The sequence below is a fragment of the Prenolepis imparis genome, unplaced genomic scaffold (assembly GCF_030444845.1).
Source record: "Prenolepis imparis isolate NDT839.2.m4 unplaced genomic scaffold, iyPreImpa1.0 SCAF_17, whole genome shotgun sequence".
NCBI lineage: Eukaryota > Metazoa > Arthropoda > Insecta > Hymenoptera > Formicidae > Prenolepis > Prenolepis imparis.
The window spans coordinates 1,077,131-1,099,122 of record NW_028141175.1 but is presented as its reverse complement, the minus strand read 5'-3'; the positions used below and the strand labels follow the sequence as shown (position 1 = coordinate 1,099,122).

The window sequence follows — 21,992 nt, the reverse complement described above, 5'->3', positions numbered from 1 at the left end:
GTCGCTCATTAGTGACAACAATGGCAAACAATAACTCGACCGGATAATCTCTTCGCGGATCTGTGCTTCCTACCGGCAGGGACGCGTTTTTCGCGCCAAGCGTAGGCGGTATATACTACGAAACTACGAACATATGTGTCTCACTCGTCAACGTAAAATGTTAAGTCAACGTCATCGGTCGCACATTTACAGTTCCTCGCCGTCTCTCTATATAAATGCCGGAACCACGCTGAAAAAGGTGGTAGTCTCGTTCACGGAATTCGATCGGCACGGCCATCCTTTTGGCGACTCGCGCGATAACGATGACAGCTCTAGATCTCGTCGCGATTTCGTCGAGAGCAGTGACTCTTCTGTAGAGATAACAAATTTGGTGCGCGCATATATTTTTTTCTTTTTTTTTTTCTTTTTTTTCTTTATTTCTCCGAGTTCGAGTAACTGAACTAGAGTGTGAAAGAAACTCGTCTGATTTGAGAGGTGGTTCGCGTTATTAATATCGAAAATCTCTTCGTGTGACCCTTGAGTAAATTTAAAACGTCGACATGCCGAGGTGAGTCGATCCGATTTTTAATGGTCTTCTTAATTACACGCGTGTAAAAGATCTCTCGACGTCTCGTTTCCACGTTTTTTTTCTATTTTTTTTTTAAGTTTTTTTTAAGTTTTTTTTTGTTTTTTTTTGTTTTTTTTTTTTTAGTTTTATTTTATATACGCAAGCTTTTTCTCTCTGTGCTTTTCATAGGTACACGCACACGCGTAAGTATAATATACGCACGTAAAGTGCTTCACTCCGCACCGTTCTGTCGCATTGAGAAGCGAGAGTCAAAGGATTTCGAAATGTAAAGTGAACCGAGACCTTCTCTCGTCTCTCGTCATTTCATCTCGCGTGAATACTCCGTTCGCGTTTCGTTCCACGAAGCGCGATGAAAATCACTCGCGAAAGCACATTCTTTTCTTCTTTTCCCTCCTTTTTTCCCTTCGTATTCCTCCACCGTCGAGGGTCGAAGTTTACGAAACACAGCCGCCCACGCAAGCTGAAAAATGCTCGCACATTCTCGCGCGCTTGCGAATACGGCTTCGTAGCTATTAACCCTTCGAACATCGTAGGATTTATTTATAGTTATAAAATAATCTTACATAGCTAATTTGACGTTAACATATGTCAAAAAACTTTTAAAATAGATTTATTATTTTTTCCGAGAGAAGAATATTTATACAAAATATCGATAAAAATATTAATAGTTTTTTTTATGTAGAATTAGTCAAGAAAAATTGATCCTTTATTTAATTCTATTTGATAAAATTTTATATCAATTTTACATCAATCTATATTACTTAATTTATATATATTTAATTATTAATAATTATACATATTTAAAATATTTGGTATTTGGTATTAAAAATTATCAAACTGTCTTGACAATTTTCGTTGGCACATTATCTTCTATAAAAATATTTCTGTTTCTCTTATATTTCTTTTTAAACAAGTTAAAATAATAGACATAGTTCTAACACAATGGGAGACGAAAAATGGTTTCAGAAATACGTCCTTCGAAAAATAAGTTTTATGACTTTCAGGTCATAAATGTTTCAATGAAATTTTCGTATACCTACCAAGATCTCAGTGTATTTATAAAAAGTAGATAGTAAAATATATTTTCCTCGACTAAATGTTTGATCATTATTTCTAAAATTTCTCTTCCCCCGCGTGAAAAATTACAATGGAATCCCCTCTTGCAAAACCTTCAACCAATTACTTTGGTGAGTGTAAAATAAATTTCTTTTTCTTTAAAACAAAACTTCCCCAAGAGTTGGCAAAAAAGAAAGTCACATCATATTCGACTCTTCACGAAACAGCACTAGTGTTTCGACTCTGCTGCCAATCTTGTCTCACACCGGTAAGTTGCACCAGAGGTGTAACCAGATAAAATTTATTAATCAAGAGTTTATATATAGATTCATTTTTTAAAAACATTAAATTATCGTATCAACCACACGTGTACTTGGAATCTCGGTCATGAATGCGTGCGCGAGCATATGGGTGCGCGTGAACGGCCGTGGAAAGGGAAATTCGACGCATGCTTCCTTCCTTTTAATGTCTATACTCGAGGGGTTTTGATCCACGAGGGGTTCAAGTTTTCGCGACGCTCTCAGTGCTTCGTGTTAGATCCTCGCGAATCGTTTCGCGCAGATTCACGTGTGTGTGTATGTGTGATTTTGCGTGCAATTTCCATCGTCATGGTCTTCCAACCGGATTTAGCGTCGTAAGTTTTGATTAAAAATAATTCACCCCTCGTGATTTCGGCGCGATTTTAGTCGCAACCACTTTTCTTTCATCCCCCATACTTATATATAGTTATCTCGTAATCGCTCGATTATGGTACCTTATGGAATGTGAGATACATATATCAACAAGTGTGTATCGAGTATAGACTTTGTGCTCGAGTCCATCTAATTTCGAATCTATATCTATCGCTTAATTCAATTTGTTTTCATCAAAAGCGCACAATTAATAGACAGGGTTTGAGCTTATCAATTTTTCACGAATTATAAATTATACGCATTTTTGCATTCTTAAGTAATTGTAAGGTATTAATTTATATGTATTTAATTCAGGTATTTATACAGCACTTAGAAAGTTATAAATTTACGATTTTTTTTCTGAATATTTTGAATCTGTTTCTCTTTTAGAAATGTGTGCAAAGTAAAAAAAATAATATTTTATAATTAGCTGTGTCAAAATATGAAACTGTTAGCATACTAAATTTATTCATTTAATTTTTGTATTTATCCAAATTTCTCCTTCTCTTTTTCTCTCTCTTCCTCTCTCTAAACATTTCTATAGCAATATAAATATTTTAGGTTTTATTTAGTTTTTATCTATTTATTAAACTTTAATCTAATATCTAATATATTCATTATTTAGACCTTGATAATCTTTTGATAAACTTTTTTAAATTTTCTCTTTCTTTTTTCTCTTTTCCTTTGCTCATTATTCAATGAGTTGAGTACGAGGTATGCCTTGTTCGAGATATACATAGCGATACTACTATCACTTTTTTGAAATTAAATTTATTGTCTGTATAATCTAAACTTAATTGTATACTCTTATATTATTTCATATGAAGTAGGTCAAAGAATTCTTAATAAGAGTTTTTATTGCTTTAGTTTCTTTGACTAACAGATTATTTGATATCTATCAAAGATTTAACATACATAGATTTGTTGTAAAAAAGGGATTTAAAACTAATTATTTTATGAATTCCAAATCTGTTAAATCGTAATTTTGTTTATCATATGGAAAATTTTATTAAGTTTTAATTGATTTCAGTAATCAAATTTTAAATGATAAATTAAACTGATAAACTGATATATATATGCAATATTGTATACAATATTATATAGTTTAAGCTTAATTAAATGTTACATATATTATTATTGTAGGTATATATAAATATTGCAGCTAAAGTTCAAAAATATTCAAAAGTATTATAATTTATTTGGAATTTGCAATTTATCAATGACTATTAATTTTTAATCATGAATTGTGATTCTCATAAGATATGTTTTTCTCATATAAAATACCATTCTATCTATTATGATAAACAATCACGGTATGCACGTGTATAAAGTTAACTTTTATTAATCATTAAGCACATGAAAGTGTCAATCATTTAAATACATTGTTATTATACGTATCTAAAGAGAGAGAAAGAAAGAGAGAAAACTTTAAAAAAATAAAATAATAACATCAGATTTTTAAATACATTAAAAAATAATTAAAGTAATTAACAAAACATATGTATAATTTATTTACGTAAATACTAACAAATTTTTAAATGCAATATATATTGTAATAATTATGTAAAATAAAATTTTATAAAGATGTGATATTTTTGGAGATAATCACACAAACACTTTATGAAATGCAAATATAATTCTTCTAAACTCGCATTATAAATTTTCAAATCACAATATATGTAGCTAAATTTTATTTTATTTTTTAAACATAACTAATCAATAATTTAATTTAAACAACCAAAAAAATGTTGAATAACGCGCGATACAAGGATTTTCTCATATGTCATTTGTCAGAAAAAAAAGGAAACAAAACAAATATTTTCTGCATCTGAAGAAATTATGTTTCCAAAAATTTATTATCAAAAAAACATGTCAAAAACAGCAGATACACGCCGAAAATGCGCTATCGTTTTTTGCGATCTTATTTCGCGGTAAATTGATCTAATCATGCGATGAAAGGATGCAAGACTGACGTATCATTTTGATTGATTATCTGCTAGGCTGTCACGCAAGCGAGATAAATCGATGGTCGTCTTGTCCCCTCGAGTCGAGTGATAAGGGATAGGAACCGTCAACGAGAGGCACGTTCATGGTCACTCTGATGTCATCGTTATTGAGAGAGAGAGAGAGAGAGAGAGAGAGAGAGAGAGAGAGAGATGGGTGAAAAAAATTGTGAATATATATCAAATGCGGAGGAGGCTTCGGCGGCGCGGCGCCGAGAACCGAGATTTTCGCGAATTTATTTGTTTTGGCATCGCGCATTGCATTTTGCAGGCCGGAAGCGAATACGTAAATGAATCCTACCTCGCCGCGGCAACTCATCATTATTATCGATGAAAATCAGGCGTGATTTTCCGAATTACGATAAGACCGCGTTTTTCGTTTCGTTGATTTACAATTATGCACTTTGGCAATTTACAATCTGGATTTACAATTATGCACATCGAATCGGTACGAAGAGAATTTCACAAGGGATAAAAATTGTTCCAAATCTTTTTCAGAATAATTACATTTGCGTTTTAGAAAATTTGTTATAAAAATTCCCTTTTTCACCTTTTTATGCCTTTTCCTTTCATCTCTTTATATCCTTTTATGCTGTTTTCCTGTAAAGAGAGCTTGACATGTATATAAGATGGTTTAAATTTCTTTTTTCTTTTTAAATATATAGCTACACAAAGAGAAAGTTTGCTAGGATAAAATCAATTTCAATTTTATTAAAATCTATTTAAAAAACAAATGTTTTTATAGAATAACTTGGATATATATGCGTAATAAAATTTACATCGATAGGAAGAGCTGCTACTTTTAAAAATTATCAAAATTGTCTAAAATTGTGACATCGAATTTTAATAAAATTAGATAAATACGAAATTCTATTTTATTTTCTTTTTGCGAGTTTTTTCTTTTTCAACAAACAATTATTTCTAAAACAGTTTTAATTATTCCCGAAAACATATTCTCTCAGATTATCTTATCACATTATTTTACATTTATCGTGTAGACGAATGTCTGACGTCAACAAACATTCAATGTGAGGTGCGTCTCTTTGATAGATTCTTTCAGAACCCTCCCTTTATTAAATTACTTGGTCCAATACTCGACCTCGTAAAAAGTATCGATCGCGTTGCATCGAGAACGTAACAAACGCGTAATTTGTTGTTTACGTCTTGTAATTATCGTAAAAATGTTGATGTAATACACCAAGATTAGAAACATAATTCGATCGCATTAATTTTTATTCTAGATAATAATTTATTCTCTCGTGTGTTTTATCAATTTAAGAGTTACCAAAAATTGATATTTTTAAATAATATACAAATCAATATATCATTATATATTGATTTATTATTATTGTGATTTATTATTATATATATAAGCACATTTTGTGCTAGTCATCGCTATAACTTTTCTGCAAATGCGTCATCGAAGAAAATCGCATAGTAAAACGCGCATATACAGGGTGTATCAGACCACCCGTCCACCTCTTTTATTTTGGAAATGGCTCAAAATTATGAAAAACGATGAAATACATGTTTGATTATTTCGAGAGACTAGTCTTTTAAGGGGGTTTCGATGGTTGCCAATTTCAAAAAATCATAACTACCATTTGGAAAATTCTAAAAAAAAAACGTTTCAAGTGTGAAAGTGTTCATCTTTTTAAGTTCTTTCCATGTAAAATTCAGATTTGACCTTGATGTTATTTTCGGTTCAAAAAAGAAATTCAAGCAACTTATTAAATTCACGTCTTGCTTGAATTTTTTTCTTAAATTGAAAAAAACAATTTCAAGATCAAATCTGAATTTTTTATGGAAAAGACTTCAAAAGACAAACACTTTTACACCTCAAACGTTTTTTTAGAATTTTTCAAATGGTAGTAACGATTTTTTGAAATTGGCTTTTGTTTAACTTTGATCCTAAATAACTTCTGAACAGGTCAACGTATCAACCTCCGGTTTGCGCCAAAAATTTTCTTTATTTATGCCCTTTCAAACGATATACTACAATATGGGTGATTCCATTTAAAATTTTTGAGTTGGGGTCCCCATGGGGTACCTTCTTAGGGGAACAACTATCGAAACCCCCCCCCCCCCCCTTAAAAGAGTAGTCCCTCGAAATAATCAAACACGTATTTCGCAATTTTTCATAATTTTGAGCCATTTCCAAAATAAAAGGGGTGGACGAGTGGTCTGATACACCCTGTATATCGCGACATTACAAATAAATCTTCCAACTTGCAAAACGTTGAACCGTACGTATTAAAGTTTGGAAATATTGCCAAATATTTGCACGAAAATTCACATGTCGCAAAATACAATCATCAGCTATTTATAAATCTATACGTAGAGTAGCGTTAATATTCTTTCCTTGTCAAACATGTCAAAAGCATTCATTGCGATATAAACATGTCACAGACATTTATTAACTTCTTTCCGACACACTGACCTATCTTACTTCTATATAGAATTATTCAAATACAACATATGTTGTATGAAAGACAAGTTATCTAACACACAGGTTAATAGTATTAATTAATTAATTAAAATGTAACAGCCAGATGTATTGCAAGCATCTGATTCATTGATCACAAATACTATTCTTAATGTTTTCTGCGAAGAGTGCGAAACAAGACTCCGATATAATGTGACCTTAATTGTCTCCGGTTCCAATAATCGCTCCACCAGACCTTCGGGTCGATATTGAATCACACGTCGCGCTTTGAATATTACCCGACATTAATTTCCAGAATTACATTAATAACAGCGTTAAATAATTATACATTAAACAGTATATATGCACGCGCACATAAAAGCACACAAACGAAATAAATTGTTTCTATTTAACAGTTTCTTTTGTCGTAAGCCTTGTTACATTATTGTAATTGCGTTACAATTGTGTTAATTCCTTAGTCTTAACTTATTCAACCGTCTGTGCACAAGAGAATAATAATTTGCATACACAGAACAGCCGGAAAATGAACAAAGCGTCGCTTATGTTAAATCCACTTTTCAGATACGGCGAAATGGAGAGTCACTTTCAGGGCAAAGCACCGGAAGAGGATATGATTGGACAGCTGCAGCAAAATAATAAGAGATCTACAATGACGTTGAACATGAGCGGATTGTGGGATGTGGTTCCCCGACTGGATCATTATAGGTATGAATTGATTAAATTAAAATTTTGAAATGGAACCAAATTATGATCGTACATCAAAACTAACAGCTTGAAGATTAAGCGTTTTATTTCTTATAATAATTAAACTATAATTTTGTCACTTTTTATTATAATGTCTATTTATTTTTTAATTATTGCTACATAAATTGGAGAGAAAAGAAAAACTTTTAATGTTTAATAAATTTGCTCTGGGAGATTTTTATCTATTCATTTTGGCATGAAAATATAACGATTTCCAACATTTCATTTAAAACGTAGTATTGGGAAACCATTGACCTTTTGCACATTCTAAATATTAAGAAATAATTAACGTTTTTCATACATTTATCCGAAAAGGATTTACTTAATTCCGGATAAATTAGATTGATGGCATAATAATTTCACAATATATCAAAATATATATCAACAATCTCTTTTACAGATTAAGCCGTCGCGCGAAAAGACCGTCTCTGAGCACTTTGCACGAAGGAAATCTTATAAAGGTGAGAGAACTTACGTATATTTAAAATACTCTGTGTTGCAAATATACGAGTTTTCAGTGAAAACTTTTATATCTCAACTTTTATTACAAGGTAAATATTTCTAAAACTCCTATCATAATATAAGCTACAACAGTGAGACTTATCGGTCGAATAAATTTGAATATTTATCGATTTTTTCGGTTCGAAGAACATATTTAAAATTTTGCTATACATTGAGAGTTCACTTTTTTGCTAGTTATTATTAAATGTACATATTATTGCACAAATTACTTTTTTATCTTCAGAAAGAAATGTGCACCAAAATTTATATTACGTGTCATATAATCAAATTTTCAAATAAAACTTTTGTTGAAGAAACAAAATATGACAAAAATTAAGGCAAAATTTTAGTCACAATTAGGTAAAATTATTTATAAGAATAGATAGCTTTTAAAAAAAGTTTATACTTAGAATTAACGATATACTATCTGAAATTTTCCTGGCTGATAAGAGAATCGTCGCGTACTCTAATTTCTTGACTCTATTTCGAAGGCGATCGAAGTCGTAGAGATAACAAAACCGGGCAAGGCGAAACAAGTTTATTAAGTTTACACAGCAGTAAACATCCGACCAGGAGGATTAGAAAAAGAATCATGTATTGTAGATGTAGAGTTCTTATAAGCATCCAAGAATTTGAGAGAATAAATTGCTAATTTAGTATATTATAGTTTTTTCAACAAAACCTTAATTAATAAGATCTTATTAAAAGAAATATACATCTTGTTCTTTTAGGTGTTTTAGACACAATTGTGTAATCTATAAAATGTTCGACATATATTTATCGATATAAAAATAAAAAGTCAAATACTACATTATAACTTGATATATCAGACTTAAAAAAAAAAAAAAACATTTAATCGCCACATTTTATATCCATTGAAATCTTTCATCATGATTCTCTCAAGATGCTATATAATGTTTATATCATTGTACAAAGATAGAAAATAAAGAAAACAATTTTTATATGATGACATATTTTGTTTCATATGCCGTAGAAACTGGAAAGCGTAAAAATTACAAACGTAAACGTAATATAGTAGATAAAAAATGTGGACTAAAGTAAAGTAAAGATATTGTGGTAGAGCGTTATCTACAACACGTAAATAACTTCATAACTGTTGTGAAGAATTGCAATAATGTTTTTTCTTTAAACACACTAATAATTTTAATTATTAAAAACATTTTTTTTTTAATTTTAATTTAATTTTTTAATTTTAATTTTATTTATTTAAAAATAATTTTTTTTTTCGTAACATTTATAAGTATAATTGCAACATATATAAGTAATTGCACGTACACTTAATAAATTGTATGAAATTTGTATTTAATATAATATTTTGTAATCTGACTTTCCGCGCAGCTCGATCGAATGCACGATGCAGATCGTGATTCTAAATAAATATCGCTTTCAGGACGCCAATGCCATCGAGACCGGGCAGGTCGGGAGCGTCGCCGGTGCACAGGGTCACGGCGGAATAAAATTAGGATGGATCCAAGGCGTCCTCATACCGTGCCTGCTGAACATATGGGGCGTAATGCTGTTTTTGCGACTTTCGTGGGTAGTCGCGCAGGCCGGTATTCTGCACAGCATCGTCATTATCGGAATATCGGCGGTCGTCTGCGTCATTACGACCCTTAGCCTCAGCGCAATTAGCACTAATGGGGAAGTAAAGGGAGGTGTGTTACAGTAACGCATTCTGTAATTCTTTTTTCTTTTTCAAAGGAGTGGCATCGCGTACATACATCGCTTTATATATGGTTGTCGCGTTTAAACACCTTTCCTCTCTTTCGAACTTTCTCTCGAAAAGTAAAGTTCTTAGAATTATTTATTCAAATTAATCGGAAGTGCGCATTATTCGTCATCATTCTTGTTTGTCGAAGAAATTGCAATTTATACGATAGAACATTGACGAAGATAGAAAAGATAGAAAATCAGACATAGAAAATTCCATTTGGAAAAATGGATTATTTAAATGTTATTTAAAAAATAATCAAGTATAAAATAATACATATAAAGTTTTAGAATTTTGTAGCATTCTTGAATAAACGGTCTCAATATAAAATATCCTGTTTTTAATTAATTTCAAATGTTTGTCACTTTAAAAGAAGTTTAATTCGCGTGACCTGTGAAAGAGGGTCTTTTGATAAATTTTCTATATATAAAAATTAATGCGCATATAGAGGTTAAATCATTTTTAAATATTCTATATTTTTATAAAAAAATTATAAAAATTTGTGCGTTTAAAAAGGTATTTAAAGAATAAAATTAATTTACTTACAGGTGGAATATATTTTATCATATCTCGTTCTCTCGGTCCGGAGTTTGGTGCATCTGTTGGTATCGTATTTGCATGCGCGAATTCTGTGGCAGCTTCGATGAACACGATCGGCTTCTGTGACTCACTCAACGATTTACTGAAGACACACGGCTTGAAGATTATAGATAACAGCGTGAATGACATTAGAATCGTCGGCATAATAGCGCTTATCGTTATGATTCTTATTTGTGCGGTCGGCATGGAATGGGAGTCAAAGGTATTAGATTATTAGTTTTTTATCTCAAAAAATATAAAAATATATCATGAATATTTAAAACTCTATAAAATATTTATCAATACAAAAGATATGAAAAAATAATATAATAACAATGATAATATAATATAAAGAAAAACGTGTCTTAATTTAATTACATTTTGATAAGTGATTTGACAAACTTTGCGCTTTCACTTAGGCCCAAAACTTCCTTATAGCTGTCATCTTGGGTGCGATTCTCGATTTTTTGATTGGAACTATTATGGGACCACAAAATAAGGAACAAGAAGCGAAAGGTTTCATAGGCTTCTCATGTAAGTATAAAGTACAATTATAATACGAAGCGATAATATATAACATAATGCTAAGTAATCAAATGATTTTATCGAAAGCTAAGAATATGTAATAACGAAATTAATTTAATTAATAATTTTAGCAAAAGTATTTATGGACAATTTGTGGTCGGACTATCGGTACTCTGAGAACAACAATCATACCTTCTTCTCGGTATTCGCTATTTTCTTCCCATCAGTCACCGGCATTCAAGCAGGTGCCAATATTTCCGGTGATCTTAAGGATCCAGCGAGCAGTATACCGATCGGAACTCTTCTCTCTTTGCTGATCTCCATGTTTAGTTATGTAACTTTCGTCTTCTTTGCCGGCGCGGCGGCTGCCAGAGATGCAGGTGGCTTCGTGAACAATACTATCGTGGAATGCGTTTCCAACAACTGCACTTATGGACTGCACAATAGTTATTCGGTAAAATTTTAAGAAAACAATATATAAGATAATGAAGATAATATGCCTCGAAATTATTACAATATTTTCTTTTAACTTCAAATAATAGATTTTAACTAGAAATACAACTCTCTCTCTCTCTCTCTCTCTCAAACTCAAACTCAAACTCAAACTCAAACTCAAAGCGCGCAATTTTTATATTAAAAGATATCTTTAATTTTATATGTATTTAAAAACTTTTGGATATTAATTGATAATCTTATCGCAAATTAATTCAAAGAATATATGTAGATAACGTAATAATTTGTAACATTACATTCTTTAATTAATTATTAATTATTATTAAAGATTTACCGCTTATGAAATTCTTACTTACACAGAAGAGAAGAATTCTTTTTAAATTTTTGCCAAGAAATTGCAAGATGCGAACCAGTTATTATCCTCTGACGCTTTAATCGATAATTTTTTCAGGTCATGCAATTGATGTCTCTTTGGGGTCCGCTGATTTATGCAGGCTGCTTCGCGGCTACTTTGTCGACGGCTCTAACGAATTTATTATCAGTGCCAAGGCTCATTCAGGCTCTGGGTCAAGATCGAATTTATCCCTGGTTGTTCTACTTCAGTAAAGGATACGGGAAATCCGGGGAACCCTATCGAGGATATGTCCTCACGTTTGCTGTCGCGGGTCTCTTTCTCTTGATCGGTAATGTGTCTATTTTGATGTTCACCAAGAACTTAACTGGAAGAAGTTATCGCGAGCTTCTATCATCGTTAATTTTGTATCCTGGAAGCTTTCAATTGATTTTTCCTTTCAGCCAATCTTAACGCAGTCGCACCGTTGATCTCGAACTTCTACTTAGCGTCGTACGCCTTAATCAATTTCTGCACTTTTCACGCAGCGGTGGTCCGTCCACTCGGATGGCGGCCTAGTTTTAAAGTAAGTATAAATTTTTTTAATAAAATTTAATCAAATAATACAAAAATCCAAAAAAGCGTCTGAACGCTTAAATCTAATACCAATGATATTTTGATACTCATTTTGAAATTTCTTTTCTCTTGTATCTAAAGAAAATTTCTGTAAAAAAGGAAAATTTTAATTACATTATAATTCATTCAGCACATATAAATATGTAACATAAATTTTTATATATTATTAATAATTAATTATATTAATTAATTAATAATATTTGCTAGAATTAAACGAGTTTGAATAGATATTAAGAAGTTTTTCATTAGACATCTTTATAGTCGCGAGATAAAAATATATGTGTATGTTTTATTAATCTCTTTTTTTCAGTATTACAATACTTGGTTATCTCTGGTCGGATTTATTCTTTGCGTTGCGATTATGTTCCTCATCGATTGGGTAACTTCGCTCATCACCTTCGTCGTCATCTTTGCGCTGTATCTGTTAGTAGTTTATCGTAAACCGGATGTAAATTGGGGCAGCAGCACACAGGCGCAAACTTATAAAACTGCACTCTCCATCGTTTACAGGTATCATTGAAATATAAATGCAACATTTTCCATTTGAGATAAATCATAGATTTCTCGCAATCAACTAATAGATTAATTGGAGAATTACAAATTTTTTCTATTCTTATTAATTACACATTTTTTTTATTCGAAAACTTTAAAGCAATGTGTCCTCTCTCTGATGATTATTTATGATATCTAGATTGAATTCCATCGACGAGCACGTAAAGAATTACGCTCCTCAGATCCTGGCGCTTACTGGTCCGCCCGGAGCGAGACCCGCATTGATACATTTAGCGAACCTCATCACGAAGAATAATTCCTTGCTAATTTCCGGCGAAGTCTTTCCGGTAAAATGCAATTTTACTTTTATTTCTATCGTCGTTTATATGCCGCTAAAGTTTCGAAATGTGATTTTAGACACGACTCTCGTATCGGCTACGCTTAGCGCGCTTAAGAAGCGGTTATTCCTGGCTGCATCAACAACGTATAAAATCATTCTATCATGTAGTGGAGGATTTAAGTCTGGAACGAGGTGCCGCCGCATTGATGCAAGCCAGCGGGGTCGGCAAATTAGCCCCCAACGTGGTTCTCATGGGTTACAAGACTCATTGGTCAACATGCAATCACAAGGATCTGCAGGAATATTTCGACGTTCTTCAGTAAGTCGTAGCTTCTTTTCCAAGACTGCAGATCAAGGATGACGCATGTTCAAAAATTTAACTCACGTTCTCTTCCTTGTTCAGTAACGCTTTCGATCACAAGTTGGCTGTAGCAATCTTGAGAATCGCCGAAGGTTTGGACTGCTCTGCTATTACGAATGGGAATGGTGACGATGAACACGGAATCCTTGCACAGAGCAGTTACGATTTAGCAGGAAACACTCTGATGCACGCCGACAGTAATCTCTCTATGAGCACGCAGATTCCCAGGGTACAGAGCGTGCCTACAATAGGTAAAAATCGATATTACATCAAAGCAGAAACAGATTATTGGTTTCTTGCCGTATTTCGATAGTGTTAATTACAATCGTGTAAAATATATTGCATCGTTTTATTATTATTCGACACATTCGTTGTATGCGCCATATAGGGTCCACGGCTACAAAGTATCCGCGGAAAGTTGTAGCCGCAGACCCTATACGGGGCATATTTATATTTCATATAAATAAAAGAATTTGTATGCCAGCATGTTTAAGATATAAAAATAATCTACAAACACAGTGTAGAATCGAAATATACAAGCGATGAATTTTTTTTTTTTTTTTTTTTTTTTATATATATATAAAACGAGAATGGCGCGCGTTTGTGCTGTTCTAGTAATTAAAAAAATGCAATCGATTTTTTTCAATAAAACTATTTTGCACGAAATATTTCAGCTTAATATTTTTTACAGGTACTCCATTTATCTCGCATGACGTGATACATATGATCAGAGATTCTCCAGTACATTGGAACGCTCGAGAAAATTTAAAACACAAGAAAAGAATTGCTGCTGATAAATTACTGTAAGTATAACAACGTAATGTGGTCTTTATCATGTTAAATATTGATGAAAGTTTTTCTTGTCCAATTTAAAATCAACTTTTTATAACTTTGAAAATTCGATGACATTTTAAAAATCCATCATTTTTTGAATTTTTACATTAAATATCTCGATAAATTAAATTTTTAATAATGCCATCTAAAATTAACTAAGAAATAAAACTCATTTTTTTATTTATATTATTAAAACTTATCTTAACCGCATCTCTTTAATTTTCAAAGTTAAAAAAATATCGTTGCTTATTATATCTCCAATTAAATTAAACTTTTGTATTGTAAAAAAAATTTGTTCCATAATTATTAAAAATTAGATCGTCTTCGTTTGCTATTAACAGTTGATTATCTATCATTTTAGTGAAAAACGCAACGGCATGGCTACTATACCGGAAAATATAACAATTTTCCAGAAGAAGCATAAGAAAGGAACAATTGACGTATGGTGGTTGTATGATGATGGAGGTAATTCATTAAAATTTAAGCAGACTGTTATGTAATATGTATGTGTCAATGATTGAATAAACGTAGATGCATGTTATTTCAATCATACATATACAAAGCTCGCGTTAAAATTTTCGGTTCATTTGTAAATGATAAAAATGATCATTCGATAGGTCTGACGATTCTCCTGCCATACATAATTAGTACGCGCTCTAATTGGGAGACCTGCAAGATAAGAATATTCGCTCTTGCCAATCATAAACAGGACATTGGTGCGCAAGAAAAAGAGTAAGTATATAAAGAATAAAGATATGAAAAATTCCATAATAAAGTATACTAACATTTCGACAATTTGTCGAAGAAGTAATAATTGAATAAATAATATCATACATAGACGAAAGTCTTATTTCTAAGACTATATATTTATTTATATTTATTAATTATTTTACTTATATTATTAAAATTATCACATAGAATGGATGAGATAATGTGCAAGGCTCGAATAAAATACAGCAGTTTAAAGATGGTAGATGACATCAGCATCGAACCGAAACAGGAGACCTTGTCTTTCTTCGACAAATTAATATCAGATTTCCGAATGAACGATTCTTCTGACAATTCGGGTAAGTTTATGTCATATCTGTGACGATGCTGATTTAATAATTTAATATTCGATGAGCTGCTAATTATTGTTATTTTCAGAATGTTACGTTACCGATTTCGAGCTTCAGAATTTACGGGATAAAACGTACCGACAATTGCGGTTGCGAGAATTATTGTTGGAGAACTCGAGTCAGTCCACCTTGGTAATAATGTGAGTAATAAAATAATTTTTATAATTTTGTAAATTTTATTTGATCAATATGAAAATAATATTTAAAGAACCAGAGAAATACATGCTTATCAAAATTCAAAAAATTAAGCTATATCTGTCAAATGTCTTTGAGATCTTTGAGATGTATCTTTGTTTATCTTGAGATTATATTCTAAATCGATTTTTTTATTAGAATATATAACTCGCATATGCCATTTGCAGCTATTGCATTATTTTACATTATTCTTTACATCACTGTTGATTAATTTCGCATATCTTTGTGATCTGTAGGTCCTTACCGATGCCAAGAAAGGGCGCAGTTTCAGCTCCATTATACATGGCCTGGCTGGAAACGCTCACAAAAGATATGCCACCGACGATCCTGATCCGCGGGAATCACACATCCGTATTGACGTTCTATTCGTAGTCTACCGATTATAATCTAGCTATAATAATTAATTAACTAATTGTGATTTGCGTCAAATCGCGCCACGAGAAATCTCTCATCATTGCAAAGATTTCTTTCCAACGCGGAGAGATACGCACAGTATTCGGGATATTTATTGCCAAAAAATCGTGTAGATACGCCAATATCTTGACTCTTTGTGTTTTTATACCTGTACTTCATAGGTCAACCTTATGATATTTCATCCTGTCGACTTGTAAGTTAGAATTAAGAAATTATCTCATTATATGTATAAGTAGTATAGCAAGATAATTCTGGTACCTGTAGAACAGTATCTCTCGACCGTTTCGCTTCTCGATTACTCAACTATTCGGCAGTTCGTCGTTATAATTAATTAGTATATAATTATAACGACTGAACGAAACTGTGAATAAAAATTTTTAAATAAGTGATTAAGACCGTAACATGACATTAACACCATAACGATATATAATTAATAAAAAATTTTTGACAAGAGAATATTGAATATGTAAACATAAAAAAATGTTTCTATAATTTTTTTTTAAGAAGGAAAGAAATATTTGCAGAGTATCTAAAATAAAACTCATCGTACATATCGCATTGTCATATTAAAGAATATTATTGTAAAGAAATTCTGATAAGTAAATTAAGTTTATAGTTTCTTCACTGTAATCATATTGAATTATGATGAGGAACAAAAAATTATTGATAAAATATGCCGAAGACTTTCTTTTCGGAATTTGTGAAAATGTCTCTAATTATTTATTTGTAATTACTTTGCTATGAGAAATGTGCTACAGTAAATATAAGTCTCCAACTTAATTATATTTATATCATACTTGGTGAAGACAAAAATATATATTTATAATGTGATAAATAACAAGAATTTCAAGTATATATTGTAAACTAAAACAATTTTAAACACAACTTTAAACAGATGCGCATTAAAACATATATATAATTATTCATTCTGTTTTATCTGAATACTATTTTATTATACGATATGGATCTTATATGTATATAGATCTTTTTTTTCAGAAAACATCTATTAACTGTTGTAATCATTATTCAATGTAATTAGTAAATAATGTAGATATTTTCGTCAAAAAAAAAAAAAAAAAAAAAAAAAAAGTGATTTGGTAATATTAATAAACTGATTTTATTTTATAAAAATATTTATTTATATGAATCTTCCAAAAGTACCAAAACCATATAAAAATACATATAATATATACATAGATATATTTATTTAAAAACATTTCCCTGAAGCCACGTACATATTCTAATTCGTGTAATATATTAATCAAAGTTTTTTTATAGATTATATATAATGTTATAAGAATGTATACGCTTCAAGAATTAGTACTTCGAGTTCGACCTCTTCCATTAAATGAGCAAGTTCTAAAATCCATAATAGTAGTAACAACAATCATTTACATTTAATTCATCATTTACATTACAAAGAAAATAAAAGAGAAGATTATAATACCTAAGATTTTATAATATGATTTACTTGTCGCAATGAGTCTCAAAGATCTTGTTAAAAACTGGCTGTATCTGTTCCAGCATATCCGACGTCAACATTCCTCTTTGTCGTAATTTGAAGGCTGATTCATTGCATTCTCGGATTAATCTCGACGCAGCATAACACGCTACGATCGAAGGTGACAAAGCGCATTCGCTGGTTCCAGCTGAGATAGCCCACCACCAGAAAACAGTCAACGAGCCAGCCAAGAGGTCTCCCTGTCCACCGCATCTTCTTCCAGAACCAGCCAAATCACATGACACGATCTCTGTACTCTTATGACCATCCACGATCACATCTTTTGCTCCTTTTTGCAGGATTATTACATTCTTCCCAAGAGCCTCTGCTACATGCTTGACATCGGAAACTTTGACTTGAGGAGTAAACGGAATGGGCTTTTCCAGTACAACATTAAGCAACCGGCTAAACTCTATTGCATTTGGTGTTAGAATAACTCCTGGATAATCCTTTATGATTTCTAGCTTCTGACAAACCAGAAACAATCCATCCGCATCAATAATTAGTGGTTTTCTCATTTCACGGCAAATAGATATTAATTCAACAATTATTTTGAATATATTTTCATCTCTGCCAAGTCCAGGTCCAATTAGGACAATGTGTAGCCGATCGAGCCAAGGTTTTATATACTTTATTGCATCGTATTGATCCAATACTGGATGAACTATCGGCTCTGGGCTGAATGATTTAATAGGAATGCTGGCATCCTTCGCACAGAATATATGAACAAGATCAGCACCAGTTCTTAATGCACTCATTGCCGCAAAGTATGGTGCTCCTGTATACTCAGTACTGCCACCAAATATTCCAATTCTGCCATCCTGACCTTTGTACTTGGTGTTGATCAGATTCGGTATCACTTTTCTTATTCCGTTCAACATACGCTCATCCATAGACGATCCTATAGACATTGTTGACGTTGTGTGTAATGCAAATCTGATATATCTCCTGTAAACAAAATTACAAATAACAGATACAATCTCTCAGATTTAAAGGAAGATATCTCTTCAAGTATACAAATATGTATTATCCAAAATCAATCCAGCTCATTTTAGATGAAGAATATTAAATTTGTATAAATTCTCTAAGCTACAAATAATGTAATAATTTATATGCTATTTTCAAATCTTTCTTTCGTTACCTGTAATAATGACACTAATAACTGATAAAATTATGTGTGTTAATGTTTCTTTGCACAATACATATGCGCATAGAAGAGATTGAACAAGAGATGCATAAATATTGCAAGACAAAGACGAATATATTACTCTTGTAAATTATAATAGCTTCAAAACAAATCTTGTGTCAGTATAAACAATTACAAATTTTGTTACGAAAAAAAGCGGTCGTACCCGTTGTACGTCATAAGATGACTATTGTAATATACAAATGTGTAAACAAAAACAATCGTCTGTAGAGTATGATATATTTTTGTCCAATACGTCAATCAATTGACATATCGAGTTTGCACTTGTCAAAAAATTTGACAAGTACGAGAATAAGATGCTACGCTATTGTAATTAAAAAATTTTTTTTTCTTCTTTGATTGTGGCTCCTACACGATCGCGTTAAACGGCCATCAACTGGTGTAAAAGAGAAACTGTTTACAGGGGCGGGAAAGTTTGAATGGGTAAAGTGGTAAATGTGAAAGCTAATCGAGGTGATTAAACTCTAAGTTCACAGGATTTGAGGTAAGAATGAATGGCTGTTATGACTCCGGAGACAGGTTTCGAGATGAGATTACGAGCTTCAGTTGGAGCGAAAATGCGCAGCTTCGCGAGATTATTGATGAGAGCAGGTCTTTTATCGTCATAGTTAGGACAATTCCACAGGATATGCTCGACGTCTTGGTAAGGGGCTCCACAGGTACAGTTGGGGCGAGCGACGAGGTTGCATCTGTAGAGGCTGGCGTTGAGACCATAGTGGTCGCTTCTAAGTCTACAAAAAAATTTTTTTTTAAATTACAATAAATTTTAAAAGAGCAATTTTGGGACACTTTAGGCCGGATCTACAATAGGTGTAGTAAGCCCTAACAGTGGGTCCACAATAGGTGATTTAAGCCCCAAGCCTTAAGAAATTGATCAATCGCAGTCAAGTATGAGGAGAAAACTCGACTGTGATTGGTCAATTTCTTAAGGTTTAGGGCTTAAATCACCTATTGTGGACCCAGCGTAAGGGCTAGTCTACAATAGAGTCGTAAGGTCGTAAACGTAAGAAATTGACCAATCACAGTTGAATTCGAGGAGAATAATCGACTGTGATTGGTCAATTTCTTACGTTTACGACCTTACGACTCTATTGTAGACTAGGCTTAAGCCTTAAGAAATTGATCAATCACAGTCGAGTTTTCTCCTCATACTTAACTGCGATTGATCAATTTCTTAGGGCCAATTTCACCAACGTCGGTTAACTTTAACCTCCGGTTAAACTATATCTTTGTCTCGTTTCAGATACGTTCATTAAAAAGAGACAAACATATAGTTTAACCGGAGGTTAAAGTTAACCGACGTTGGTGAAATTGGTTCTTAGGGCCATTCCACAATAGGTTGCAAATGCTCTCGTTGCCAGTTGATAATTGCGGATTGACCAATCGGATTTCACCAAATCTAGTATAATTTTATTACAGTTGGTACGAAATGGCAACATTGATCCTAGGAAAATCAGAACCTCGTGGTTCTGAATTTCTGAAGACGTGTAGAAGAAGAAGAAGGCAAAAGAAAAGGCAAAATTAGCACGGTATGCAGGTTTATTAAAATATTGAATAAAATATAGCATTTGAGTATAAAATACTGTATTGTATAAGTATATTTATAATTCTTTAAATCGCACATTATGATATAATTATGGTAGGCTCCGTAAAGCTTCACGAATTTCATATACAATAATGTCTTAACCCCAAAATATCTTTTCAGATGTTAACGACGAATGCGAAAATAATTAAAAGCGGCGGGGCTGAGCCCGACCAGTTCGAGATTAGCGTTTCTCAAGCTCTTCTCGAATTGGAGATGAATAGCGATCTCAAGTCGCAGTTGAGAGAACTCCACATCACTAAAGCGAAAGAAATTGAGACGAACAACAAGAAGGTGAATTTTAATTCATTCGTGTAACTTTTATATTAGCCATTTTTTTTTGTGTTCAAGTATGTAAAAATCTATAAGGAAAAGAAAATTCTTTTATAGTTTGCAAACATGCATGCATAGATTTAATAGATTTTGCTTAAACTTATTATTCATACATTTGGAGCATATATAGGAGTTTTTTAATTCATCAATTGATCAAAGTGCTGCATTTGCATATCACGCGATTGATCAATAAATTAAAATCAATGAATTAAAAAACTCGCCCATATCTCACTATAAGTATATTATTTTTTGAGAAAGTTATATCATAACTATTTTATCTTCTTACAGTCAATCATTATATATGTGCCGATGCCAAAGCTGAAGGCATTCCAGAAAATTCAAACGAGGCTAGTACGTGAATTGGAAAAAAAGTTTTCCGGAAAACATGTAATGTTTATTGGCGAACGTAAAATCTTGCCCAAGCCAACAAGGAAAACACGTACTAAGAACAAGCAGAAACGTCCTAGAAGGTAAGAGAGAATATAATTAAATAAAAAAATATAGTTTTTGACGAATCATCATAACGATAGGATCGTTTTCTCTCTTTCAAATGTTTTGACAAACTTGAATTTTTTAAATAAATATAATTTTGGCTAGTTGGGTCGACTTTACTTCATTCCTTTTTTAAAATTTTACTAGCGACTTTTTAAGTATCTAATTATTATAAAAAAATATCTATAGATTCCTGTGTGTGTGTGTGTGTGTGTGTGTGTGTGTGTGTGTGCGTGCGCGTGCGTGTGCATGTGCAATTAATATTGTATAATACATTTTTGTTTAGCCGCACTTTGACTTCTGTCTACGATGCGATACTGGAGGATTTAGTGTATCCTGTAGAAATTGTTGGCAAGCGTATCAGAGTGAAACTTGATGGCTCACAGCTTATTAAAGTTCATCTTGATAAAAATGAGCAAACAAACATTGAACACAAGGTATATTTATTTATTTTCCTTTTTTTCTACAAGATATTGTATTTATATAACATTCTATTATAAGATAACTAAATTTAAATGCATCTCTTTTGACAGGTTGACACTTTTGCTTCAGTATACAAGCAATTGACTGGACGGGATATCACATTCGAATTTCCCGAATCTTATGTATAATAAATGTAAGAAAAATAATATGAAAAGTATTTGAACTAATAATTTTATTATACACTTTTTATTCTATTTTTCCCAATATTTTTAATTTTATTAATTTGGACTCAATATAGAATTAATTGAAAACTTAATGGCGCCATGATCGATAAAAAGAGAAAAATATTGGAGTCCTTGCAGAATGTGTTTACAGAAAGAAATTAAATTGTATATAAAACTAATATTTCATATGTCATACAAATTTGTCAAATGTATCAATTAATTATCGAGAGA

At 31.9% G+C, this 21,992-nt stretch overlaps 3 protein-coding genes across 7 annotated transcripts; 2 read left to right on the top strand and 1 right to left on the bottom strand.

The window, feature by feature from the left end:
* The first annotated feature begins 229 nt into the window (after positions 1–229).
* Positions 230–16,904, top strand: Nkcc (sodium potassium chloride cotransporter). 2 transcript variants are annotated; one of them, XM_083056214.1, is made up of 19 exons: positions 230–547; positions 7,306–7,449; positions 7,889–7,949; positions 9,401–9,665; positions 10,270–10,523; positions 10,720–10,834; positions 10,957–11,279; positions 11,730–11,961; positions 12,074–12,195; positions 12,556–12,755; positions 12,937–13,084; positions 13,155–13,396; positions 13,481–13,689; positions 14,130–14,241; positions 14,634–14,737; positions 14,890–15,004; positions 15,191–15,339; positions 15,419–15,530; positions 15,822–16,904. In XM_083056214.1, the coding sequence occupies exons 1-19, from the start codon at positions 540–542 to the stop codon at positions 15,955–15,957; spliced, it is 3,051 nt and encodes a 1,016-aa protein (XP_082912340.1). In that variant the 5' UTR covers positions 230–539; the 3' UTR covers positions 15,958–16,904. The 2 variants fall into 2 exon arrangements, with proteins under 2 accessions (XP_082912340.1, XP_082912339.1); XM_083056213.1 differs by lacking the exon at positions 230–547 and adding an exon at positions 2,118–2,258.
* Positions 16,905–17,165: 261 nt separating this feature from the next.
* Positions 17,166–19,088, bottom strand: Naxd (NAD(P)HX dehydratase). 4 transcript variants are annotated; one of them, XM_083056174.1, is made up of 3 exons: positions 18,853–19,088; positions 17,447–18,448; positions 17,167–17,358 (listed from the first exon to the last, which is right to left on the bottom strand). In XM_083056174.1, the coding sequence occupies exons 1-2, from the start codon at positions 18,864–18,866 to the stop codon at positions 17,467–17,469; spliced, it is 996 nt and encodes a 331-aa protein (XP_082912300.1). In that variant the 5' UTR covers positions 18,867–19,088; the 3' UTR covers positions 17,167–17,358; positions 17,447–17,466. The 4 variants fall into 4 exon arrangements, with proteins under 4 accessions (XP_082912301.1, XP_082912299.1, XP_082912302.1 ...); XM_083056175.1 differs by having other exon boundaries at positions 17,166–18,448; positions 18,769–19,088; XM_083056173.1 differs by having other exon boundaries at positions 17,166–18,448.
* Positions 19,089–20,158: 1,070 nt separating this feature from the next.
* Positions 20,159–21,940, top strand: LOC145946533 (small ribosomal subunit protein eS7-like). Its single transcript, XM_083056177.1, has 5 exons — positions 20,159–20,236; positions 20,413–20,583; positions 20,911–21,092; positions 21,401–21,551; positions 21,648–21,940. Exons 2-5 carry the CDS (start codon positions 20,413–20,415, stop codon positions 21,723–21,725), a joined length of 582 nt encoding a protein of 193 aa, XP_082912303.1. The 5' UTR covers positions 20,159–20,236; the 3' UTR covers positions 21,726–21,940.
* Positions 21,941–21,992: the final 52 nt, after the last annotated feature.

Excerpts from the sequence above, each read along its gene's own strand:
- LOC145946533 (XM_083056177.1), top strand. The coding sequence starts at position 20,413 with ATGTTAACGACGAATGCGAAAATAATTAAAAGCGGCGGGGCTGAGCCC. Across the intron at positions 21,093-21,400 it reads AAGCAGAAACGTCCTAGAAG|CCGCACTTTGACTTCTGTCT; the intron begins GTAAGAGAGAAT and ends ATTTTTGTTTAG. Across the intron at positions 21,552-21,647 it reads AAACAAACATTGAACACAAG|GTTGACACTTTTGCTTCAGT; the intron begins GTATATTTATTT and ends CTCTTTTGACAG.
- Nkcc (XM_083056213.1), top strand. The coding sequence starts at position 2,233 with ATGGTCTTCCAACCGGATTTAGCGTC. Across the intron at positions 14,738-14,889 it reads GTGGTTGTATGATGATGGAG|GTCTGACGATTCTCCTGCCA; the intron begins GTAATTCATTAA and ends ATCATTCGATAG. Across the intron at positions 15,340-15,418 it reads CGATTCTTCTGACAATTCGG|AATGTTACGTTACCGATTTC; the intron begins GTAAGTTTATGT and ends TGTTATTTTCAG.